The 11491-nt window shown below is 40.8% G+C and overlaps 1 protein-coding gene across 3 annotated transcripts in view; it reads left to right on the top strand.

Moving 5' to 3' along the window:
* The window catches only part of LOC307022282 (neurensin-1-like), a 34481-nt gene that overhangs the window by 22776 nt on the left and 214 nt on the right, over positions 1-11491 (top strand). For all 3 annotated transcript variants that reach the window (XM_079654993.1, XM_079654995.1, XM_079654994.1), the window contains 3 exons: positions 3549-3603; positions 6422-6574; positions 8535-11491. The exon at positions 8535-11491 is cut by the window's right edge and continues 214 nt beyond it. In XM_079654993.1, coding sequence (XP_079511119.1) covers positions 3556-3603; positions 6422-6574; positions 8535-8948 — 615 coding nt within the window. In that variant the 5' untranslated portion in view covers positions 3549-3555 and the 3' untranslated portion in view covers positions 8949-11491. The remainder of the gene's footprint in view (positions 1-3548; positions 3604-6421; positions 6575-8534) is intronic.

The raw sequence follows: 11491 nt of genomic DNA, 5'->3' as shown, positions 1-11491 counted from the left end.
GTGCGCATCACTCTCATTCTCAATAACCTGTTAAGCCCCAAACCTGTTTTTCAGGTCTCAAAAATGACATGCCCAGAACAAATGACAATATCTTCCCTTCTAAAAGGGTTAAGTTAATAGTCTTTGTTCTCAAAGCAATGATAAACCAGTGAGTTGGATGAAGAAAAAGGCAGAATCAATATACATCTTTTAAATTTTAAAGTAAATTCAGATTGAACATAGTAAAAAAATGTAAATGATAGTGTCCGTCCAAAAATAAAAAAAATAAACCATTACTTATTTAGTGAAAACCACCCTTGAATGATGGGATGGGAGACTAAAAGCTTTAGGAATCCAAACTATAACATATAATAAGTACCCTGTATCAAGATTGATGCAAACAAGTGACACTTGACCTTTTTAGAGATTTAGCAAAAAAAAAACACCTCTGGGGTCATTTGGGTTTAACGGTACACGTACCCGTACTGAAATTATTCGGTACGGGCCCTTCGGTTCGGTACACGTGTGTACCGAAGTGTACCGAACGAATATAACGTTAAACGTAAAAAATTGAGAACGTGAACAACTTCTTGGAAGTAATCTCAGGTGCTGCGTCGCAGCATTCGGAGTAATTTGCTCACATTGGGTTCAACGCGTCATAGAGCGAGCAAGTCATTTCATTGGACGAGAGGCATACTATGAGAGCTGGTCACAGGGATGCGTTCATATTCAGTCAGTAATTTGAGGAACTGTCGAAATGGCGAACGCAGATAAAGTTGAGCTCGAAAATCCTCCAGCATCACTGAAGTCTCCGGTTTTGGAACGTTTTGGTTTTGCAGTTACGTACAAGGATGACGGACAAAGACAGGTGGACCGAACCAAAGCTGTTTGTCGGCATTGTTCAACTAACAATGGTTACGCGGCTGGCAATACATCAAACGTGCACACTAATTTGAAAAGGCATCACCCGAACGTGAATATCACCGGTACCAAAAGAAAAAAGACTGAAGTGCAAACCCAACTCCCGCTAGCATTTAAGCCTCCACCACTCGCAACAAGTTCAGACCGAGCCAAAGCTATTACAAACGCCAAATATCCTTATGTTGCCATGTTAGCAAAGCGCTACCTGGCTGTATCTGCTACCTCTGTCCCTAGAGAGGGTGTTCTCCACAGCAGGAGACATTGTTAGTTCCAGCAGATCTGCCCTTTCAGCAAGCAATGTGGACAAGTTCATCTTTCTTTAAAGAAACATGAAAATACAATGACAAGCAAGTCCTAATGTCAGACTGGCTGCTTAGGTACGAGTACAGTTCAGTTCAAATACAGATTATTTCAGTTCATCGAAATGCTGCACCTTAATGTTTATTTTATTATATTTTGTATTTATTTGAGTGAATACATTATTCACAGTTTAATAATCATTTAAAAAAAAATATATACTGTATATTTTATGTTTTGTAATAATTGTTTCTGCTGTACCGAAAACGTACCGAACCGAACCGTGACCTAAAAACCGAAATGTTTGTGAACCGTTACACCCCTACTCTGGGGTCATTTGGGTGGAAATAGGTGTATTTGCCGTTTCAGTGGAACCCATTGGTCGATTTTGATGATTGACATCTCTTTTGAACCGTTAGAGCCAATAGAATCAAAGGGCAATTTCCACATACACACCAACGTTACCATTGAGAAATGAGAGCTATGCGCATGCAGTTTTCATCTTACGCTCTGAAATCTGAAAACTTGAGTTCTGTGCTAAGTGTGTTAGCATTTTTTCTAATTCAGAGCCTTTGTTATTACCCTTATGTTTCGTTTTGCGGGTGTAGTACCGGCGCTGTGAAAGTCCACGGCCCACCTATGCCAGAGCCAGCGGCCCACGGAAGGCAGCAGCCCACCGGGAAAAGTCCCGAATCTCCCGATGGCCAATCCGAGCCCGCTCACACACACACACAACTGAAACCAAAATCATTTACAGACATATGTAAAAATCTCTGATACACACATGTGAAATGCTCACACACACACACACACACACACACACACACACACACACACACACACACACATAGTCCTGCGTATATGAAAACAGTTTGTCGAACTCACTTAGCTCTTTATGAAATGTGCCTCTTGTATTGTCAATTTCTGTCAGTAGATGGAGTTGACATGGGGATAACTCATGATTGTTAATATCAAAATAATTATAAAAATATCATATCCGTGTATATCAGTATTTCGTGTCTCTACTTTAAAGAGTCCTCTCTGATGTTATGAGGCCTGTACTACGAAGCCGGATTTTTGCTTAGCCGGCTAACTTCAGGGAAAACTCTGGGTTTCCGGTCCTACGAAGCTGGTTCTCTTTTTAGCAGGCTAGATCTCCATGGTAACTGATGCTGAACGGCTAGCCTGGTTCGGAGCAGGTTAGGTTGCAAGCTAAGAGCTCAGTGAACGCACGCACACACGCACGCACGCACGCACACATACACACACACACACACACACACACACACACACACACACACACACACACACACTCACTTTTGTGGCCCCCGACTTTACAAATAGGCCTATGTTTATGTCCTATTGTTTTTTTAACGCAAGCCGTCATCACCACGGAGGAGCACACAGCCTCTGTGAGCGAGCGAAACAGAGAGAGAGAGCGAGAGAGCACACATTTATCTATTTAATATAGCCTAGGTGTAAAAAATAAAGTAAGAAATCATTCCAATGTGTAACTATAGGACAGTAAAATAAACAAAAACAGTTTAAAAGGGGAGTGATTAGTAAAATACGCATAAATAAAAAGAAAGAATGCTAACTAGGTAACATAAGATAAGAATAAACAAGTTTAAATGATTTGTTATTGGTTGTGATCACATTCTAAAGATGTTTGGATTATTGAAAAGTATACAGCTCCCTTTCAGTGTGTTGAGAGCTGTATCCATAAATTCATTTTGTGCTCAAAGTGCTCCAGATTGAGGCATTTCACTTCAACATTTAAAAAAACTCTTCCCGGGGGTGCATGCCCCCGGACCCCCCTAGAGGAGGTGAGGTCCCCCCTAGAGGAGGTGAGGCCCGTCCACCCCCCAAATAAAGCAGGTTCAAATAAGTAAATTGCATACGTTTTCTTTTAGTAAACACTGAAAACGGTTCCCACAGACCCAAACAGCACACAAAGGTTAAAGGTAAGCATACTAATGTTAAAATGTGCACTGCAATAAAAAAAACTAAAAAACGTCCTCTCTCAGTGGAAGAGTTGTGATTGGTGTAAAGTTGAATCTTATAGTCTGTGTGTATGGGTGTGTCGTCTCAGCGAGGCAGAATAACAGCCTTTCCTGGTTTATCTCAGGTGAGTCGGGCGATAGGTAAACACATATCTTTGTGTGTGTGTGTGTGTGTGTGTGTGTGTGTGTGTGTGTGTGTGTGTGTGTGTGTGTGTGTGTGTGTGTGTGTGTGTGTGTGTGTGTGTGTGTGTGTGTGTGTGTGTGTGTGTGTGTGTGTGTGTGTGTGTGTGTGTGTGTGTGTGTGTGTGTGTGTGTGTGTGTGTGTGTGTGTGTGTGTGTGTGTTGTAGGTGTGTGATGGCGCTGTGCTCTGACGTCTCGGGTGGAGAATCCTCGGGGAGTGAGGTGAGTGTCATGGAGTTTGATTTGATTAGTCACTGTAAACATTCAGCAGATGTACAGACGTCCTACGCCTTGGTAGAGATCTATATCACATGTTTCAATGCAAATCATCCGTCTCTACTTAGAAAACGACCAATGCTTTATTTAGATTCAACATTCAAAGCTTGTATTGTCATCTGTACATAGCTACAGACATATTACATCTTAAATCTTAGGTCACAGGCTCCTCGTGCCACACAATAAAACAGACCAAATGTAACAGCACAGCTTGGATTTACCTTAATGGAGCTTTTTGCCAGATTCCCATTTCTTTGTCCTGGTAATAATCACTCACTTATTACTTACTTACTTATTTATATTTCTTATTCGATGGTGATCCAGTGGGAAAGGCTCCAAAATCACACTTCATGTCAAACACATCAATACAAAAAACATTCAAAAACAAATCCTGGAAATGTTTTCAGAGCAGCTCCAGTAAGAGTTGATAACACTCTTCACACCCCCCCCCCCCCCCCCCCCCCCCACTGTCACCTGTTTTTCTAACTTGTTACCAAGTAATATTAGAAGTGGCGGCTCAATTCATATTTAAATTTGAGTGCATTTCCACTGCAGGGCCTCGCACGGCTTAGTACGGTATAGTTAGGCCTCGTTAGGCCAGGCTCACTTTCTGCTGCGTTTCCATTACAGTTTAGGAACTGGGATAGTAACTATAGTAACGCAGTGTAGGCAGAGCCGTGACGTCATCTTCAATGAGAACCACAAAACCAACATCAGCCGTTTGCTGTTAGCCCTCAGAGCTCACAGCTCCTCATATCTGTTCAGAAACTAGACAGAAGTTAAACAAGTCCAAACCACAGACTGTCTGTGCCATGGAGAATACACTCGCTGCTTTATTTATGTCTGTAGGCCGTTGCTGTGAGTGTGGACGGTCGGAGCATATACTGCGTTAGCTTAGCCGATCTCCATTCAGAAAACACGCATTTTAAAAGGTGTTTCGCCTGCCGTCTGTCTGCAGACTGGTCAAAGCATTCATTCATGGTTTTTACTAACTGGTATCAGTATGTTGTTACTTCAGCATCATTTTGAAACGTGTATTACAATTAAATCACGGTCAAATATGTTCATTGTGTTGTAGTTGCCAGCGATTCTCTCACTAGTTTAGCATACTCAGCCCGGTTGTTGGTCCAGAAAGAACCTCGATTTTGGAGAGCCAGAAAAACTGTGAAAAGGTACCCGTTAGCCGGAACTACCCCAAGTGGAAACGCAACAAAAAACGGGCCGGGCACGGCACGCTTGAACCGTGCTACGCGCTGCAGTGGAAATGCGCCATAAGAGTCTAAGCTTGGCTTCGTGCTGTGACGCGATTTCAATGAGAAAGTCCGATAATACTGAAGTTTAAAAACGGTTGATGAAGTCTAAATAAACAAAATCAAACACACAATAACTTAGAAGGACCAAAACGGTCAACAGTCAAATGTGACACCCAGAAGTGCTCAAGATATACAAATAAAAGTGCTGTAAACAAATAATAATAGGATAGGCTCAATAATTAAAAAACTGTGATGAAGTTAAAAACACCTCAAAGACAAAATGTTACAACGTTATCTGTTAACCTTTTGTGCTTTTTGTATTTGTTCTTACAGATTCATTAGTGGTTACTGTAGGTACACAATGAGTTGTTTATTGATACCCCATATGTACTGAGATGAGATGAGATCAGAAGTACTTTATTCATCCCAATTTGGTAAATGTTAGCGTTGCAGCAGCATAAAAAGACATGGCATTGTACAATAAAAATTAAAAGACTAGAAATAAACATTCCATCTCAATAGAAATAAAATGACATTGAAAAAAGTAGTAACAGTTTACAGTAACAAAATACAAAGCAGGATATTATATATACATAAGTACGAGACAGTGGCGAGCCGTCAGGGAGATATTCTACAAAATAAGATTTAAAAACATTAAAAATATATATATATATTTTTTTGTTATATTTTTCATTAGTTTTACCAAAATAACTTAATTTAATTATGTTTAAAATAACATTTCCAAAGAAATAAATCCTTCGAATCTGCCTATTCAGTTTCTGTTGGAATGTGAAGGGTTAAATGAAAGAAGCTCGTCTCTGCGAGGTGAAGAGAGGAGCTGTTGGACGTCCAGGCGGTCCAGCTGTGAATTCACAGAGGGCCCAGCTTTAGTAACTGAACGAGAGAGTAATGTCAAATGAAAGTACAATTGACCAATCATATCTTCCCTCTAAATGGGTGGGTGTTATTATCGCGGATTTTATGAGAAGTTCCACCCGCTGTGAAACTTTTCTTGTTTCCATAGCAACAACAACTTCCTGTCAACAGCGTTAACTCGCTTTCAGAATAAAAGCATGCCAAATGACACTTAAGACATACAACTGAAACGAAAGTAACAAACACAATGCAATATCCTTTTCAATTTCAAAGAACACAAATAGGGTTATTTACAGGTGTTGTTCTGTGTGGTAGAGGGTCGCTTTCATTGATGCGTTTTGCACCCCGGGCCATTGTTTTGATATTCCACTGAAGTATATGCTGTGACGTGATAACTCGAGGGAAGGGGTGGGGGTCAGAGGGCCTAGGTATAAAAGTCACGGCTCGCCACTGGTATGAGAGGATGGAATATTAAATATTAGATTGGATATAAATGTGAAATGTTAATTTGTTAACTATCTGTCTTTAAATGTCAAAAAGAGATAGAGACACATTGATCTTAGATCTCTTGTTCTCCCGTGTAATTAGGAACCGTTGTGGATTTTAAAGAGGCCCTTTTATTCCTCTCCTCTCAGGCCAGTTCTAGCTGTCTTCAGTTTGGTGTTCGTTCCTATCTTCATCACTTCTATGAGGAGTGTTCTTCCTCCATGTGGGACAAAAACCCCGAAGACGAGGGGGTCGCTCAGAGCAAGAGGAAGAACCTGAGGTGGAGCGCAGCAGTTTTGAAGGTAGAGAAACTACGATCTGTTCACAATTACTCTCTGTTAGAAAACTCTCACTGGTCCCCGGCTTGATCTTGAATCTCAGGATCCATGTATCTGTGATCCTCTCCAGAATGGAAGTAGTCATCACATACAGAGCATCAACTAGTTCCTGAACAGTGTCCTTCACATGCTGATATCCAAGAGAGGGAGTTACACAGTCACTAGATGGAGGGATACCGGGTCTTGTATCCAATCCACTTTATTTATATAGCACATTTTAAGTGCTTCACAATGAACATAACATTATAATAAAATATTATATTACACAAATAGATAAAAGGCACACATGAGAATAAACACAAGGCACATAAAGGCTATGGAGAGACAATAAAAGCATACAAATAGGTAGTGACATACTGTAGCGAGGGGAAAGAGGTGGTTCTTTAGGCGGGACTTAAAAGCTTCAAGAGTAGGCGACAATTTGACATGGGGGGGCAGGTCTTTCCAGAGCCTGGGGGCTACCAAATGTAGGTACTCATACATCCTGTCGTGTACAAAATACTGACTTTTTCACAAAATGTTGACTTTTTTTCTCAAAATCTCAAAATTCTGACCTTTCCAAAAAATTCTTACTTTTTCATCAAAATTCTGATTTTTTTCTCAAAATTCTGAATTTTTTCGCTAAATTCCGAATTTTTTCGCTAAATTCTGACTTTTTCGCAAAATGTCAGAATTCTGAAAACTTCAAAATGTTAATAATCGCTTGTCACCCGCTCGAGCTTCAATATCAGGATCACATGCTTCTATACAAGAGAGGCTTTGATTGTCATGTGTGCATAGCTAGAGTGTATTCTGCAATGGTCTACTTGATGAAGTCAGGGCTCAATGCTAACTTTTAAAAGTGGTTGCCATTTTTAGTCACCTTATATTTTAAATAATTAAGATACTATGCAGTTATACATCAACTTAATAATGAACATGTGAAACAAAAGAATGTTCAAATGCTTTACAATAAGTAATTAACGCAATTATTTGAAACTTAAGTGGTAGTGAACGAGTCCACCCTCAATGGCTGGTATACTAAACACCAGCAGTGCAGCTGTTGTTCTTCACAGATCCCTCACAAAGGAATTGAGCAAGTCACTAGTTTCTTAGTCATCCGTTGTCTCCCTTTCAAATGTGTTTTTTTTGTACCTTTGTGCTGACCCCCACCATAGATCTATTGGCCCTTCAGCATTGAAGTCTTGGATTGGTCAGGCTAATGTTAAATAAATTAAAACCATTCACAGTTAAGAATTAGATATTAATTATTAATGCTGTAAATTACCTTTAATATGTCTAACTATATTTAAAATGTGTTACCTTTTTCCTATGGTAAAGTTTTGTTTTGCACTTTTATTTTGAAAGTAATAAGATCAGGACTCTTATTTTGAAGGAACTTTTATCGGAAGTGAATGAACAACGGAGCAGAATGTACATACATATGTATTTTGCCTCCGAAGACTTTACACATTTCCTCTTTGCTTTCGTTCGGGTTCACCTTGCGCTTTATCAGTTGAATCACTTTGAACATTAGTTTGAGATGTTGACGGGTTGGCCGAACTTTGATATTATTTCTGAATGGTTGCCAATGGCAACCTGGCAACCGTTACCGTCGAGCCCTGGAAGTGCAGCAGTGGTTTGGTGGTATTTGTAAAGGTGAGGGATTTCATTAAAGACCCCTCCTCATTTGGCAAATTGGCTTTTTTTTTTGCATCACACACTACACGGAGACCTTTCCTAACGAGACGTAAAGAGCACCGAACAAATAGAGCCACCTTTTAGAAGAAAAGGGACCAGAGCTGCACATTTATCTCCTCACCTGGTTCCTATCAATACACATTACTTATGTACTGCTCCTACTGATGTTGTTTGTTTTTCGGATGTATAAACTGTCTAATTGTTGAAATAGTAGAATCAATAAAAATCTCTCTCTCCCTCCCAGGTGTCCATGGCCTTCAGTTTCCTCCTCCTGACTGCAGGCATCACTTCTCTGTCTGTCGGTTATTCAACTCCCCATAAAATGGAGTCATTCGGAGAGGGAGACTTGTTCTTCGTGGACAAACAGGCGGTCAGTTTCAACAAAAGCCTGAACATCAGCTCCACGGCAGGGATATGGCTCTCCTGTCTGGGTTCAGCTCTGTTAGTGATGGGGGTTTTCGTTTGGATCCTCCAGAGGAAAGCTAACCTGAAGGAGAAGCTGTTCTACAAACAGGGGGAACGAAGAGGGGATTTGGGGTCCAAATGGAGGGGATTTAGAGACCTAAACGTGGACGTGGTGACTAATCCAACAGGTGTTGAAAAAGGGAAGATACCCGTCACATTTTCAAAAGTGGAAAAGGTTCAGTCCACTTCTTAAAGGTCTCCAATTAATCAATATATCACAGGTCTCATATATATCCAGAGCCTGTCTCTGATTGGCTGAAACACCAAACAGATCATTGCAGCATTACCCATAATCGCCTCGGTTTCAGCCCTGTTTCCAAAGTGCTGATTCTCTGTCTGTTACTTTAAAAATAAGGCCCCGTCCACACGGAGACGAAAACGGATTTCGAACCGAAGTCGATTTCAAAAGAGTCTTCCGTCCACACGGAATCGGCTCAAGAAACACGTCCGTCCACACGAGACGGCTCGAAACCACTGGAGACGCTGTAGTACATATGCCAGGCCTGTAAGAGGTGCTGTCCTCTGCCACAAAAAGAGTTTGACATGCAAGTTAGCGCCAAAAGCAAGGCATCTTGACAGTATGGAGAGTCAGAGAAATGCTGGATTTAACACACAAAAGGCCAGTGTAAGAGCTGACCTAATTTAAAGGGGACCTATCATGCAAAATGCACTTTTGTACGTCTTTTCTACATGAATATGTGTCCCCGGTGTTCCAGGGAACTCACCAAGTGTCAGAAAACACAACCCTCTCTATTTTCCTCCATACCCAAATCTCTAGAAAAGGGGCTGCAACGGATCTGATACAGACTGATCCAGATTTGAACACTGTCCTGACGTCAGGACGGTGACGCTACGGCTATTGGTCAACTCTCCACCTATCAGGGGAATGTGGGGTTGGGCCACGGCCGGCAATTGCTGCTCGAAAGCGCTGGAGACGCTGTAGTACATATGCCAGGCCTGTAAGTGGCGCTGTAGTCTGCCACAAAAGCAGCGAAGAAGACTTCCCGCGCATGGTTGCCATGGTTGCCCTTCTGTTTATTCTCCGCTGTGGCTCTTTTTCTCCCTCCCAGAGGCAAGCGTTTGCTCCTCCTGCTTTAAAACAAATGAATAATGACTATATAATCATATGTAAGGGATAATGTGCAGGGACGCGGTCATTATGGGGAAAAGGACACCGACAGGCTGATCAGGAGACCAACGCGAAGCGGAGGGATCTAGATCGGCATGAAGGTGTTATTATCCCGCTTATTACATGGCCACATTCTCAACAAAGTAACGACATGACTCCCAATATTAATTGAAATGCTTTTATGGGTTTAGAAAACAATTTTATTGATTTAAAAAATAGTTGTATGTATTGATTTAAATTGACATGCATCCGCTAAGAAAAATAGTCCGTTGTTACCGTCTGAACTAACGTAGCAACGGCAGGAACTGCTTCGAAAGCGTTTTTGAGGAGCTTTTTGATTACAGATTTGAAAACATCGTTGCTTGCTTTAAAAGTAGCAAAATTCATGATGTCAAACCTTGGAAAGTATCTAGATATCCCTGCCCTAATGCCAAAGGAACTGCACACTGAATATGTGTCGCCGTCTGATGTCTATGTCTGGACCGCTGCGTAAAAAGGAGGGTTTCTTCCCCGTCACTTCTCTTCTTACTTCTATAAGAATAAAACACGGAGGAGGGAGATCTCTTTTTCTCCCCCTCTTCTCCCCGCTGAAGCCCAGCAGCTGATCTCAAAGCAGGAGAGGGGAGCGTGCTCAGCTGCAGCTCACAGAATCAGCCCCCTGCAAAAACACCGCTGGAAAGAGCATATAGAGCGAAATGAGGCACGGCTAAAATGCATGATCTGTTTGGTATTTTGAAAAAAAAACTTTGCAGACATGTTTTATATAGGTATGGCCCTACAATATATTATTCAAATATAAATTAATAGGTGCACTTTAATGTATACAACCCAATTTGTGTTCTTTGAAATTGAAAAGGATATCGCATTGTGTGTGTTACGTTTTGTTGCAGTTGTTTGGCTTGGCTTCCTTTTGGTATGGACATGCTTTTATTTTGAAGGAGAGGTAGCGCTGTTAACAGGAAGTTGTTGTTGCTATGGAAACAACGTGACGGTGATTAACGGAGAAAAAGTCATATCTACATATAAAGACGGAGAAAGTAAACGATAATGTTTATGATTAAGTGTTAGCACCCCCCGAACAAGCTCTTACGTTGATATTGGAGATTTCAATGAATTCCAATTTGGCCAAAAAAAACGAATAACGAAATTGAAACCCGAATAGTAGGCTACTACAACTAACGAATATTCGGGTACAGCCCTAGCCTGTAGAACTTTATTTTCCATTTTCAATAGGTTTTTATTGAGAGAAATGTTGAAAAATGTTGGATAAAAAGCCAGGGAGAGCAAACTGAACAGCAGAGAGAAACTCAAGGAGCTTTTTTGATTGACTTGGCTAGCAAAACTCAGTGTTGCTACCCCAAATAAATCATATTTTTTCTAAATTCAAATTGAAATATATCCCTGAGATCCCAATATTTTAAATAGTGTCTTACTACAGGACCAATATATCGTTGTTTAAAACATAGAGTGTGTTTGTGAAGTGACTGATGGGTAAAACCTCAGTCAACCAAAGTGCTGTGCAGGGAGCACATACAGTATAGAATAACACAATACTAATACTTTGAAATACTTACTTCCAAGAGATATTTCAATTCACCTAGCCTATA

The sequence above is a fragment of the Notothenia rossii genome (assembly GCF_949606895.1).
Source record: "Notothenia rossii genome assembly, chromosome: 10".
Lineage (NCBI taxonomy): Eukaryota > Metazoa > Chordata > Actinopteri > Perciformes > Nototheniidae > Notothenia > Notothenia rossii.
The sequence above is the reverse complement of the archived record's forward strand: the minus strand, read 5'-3'. Positions and strand labels throughout refer to the sequence as shown.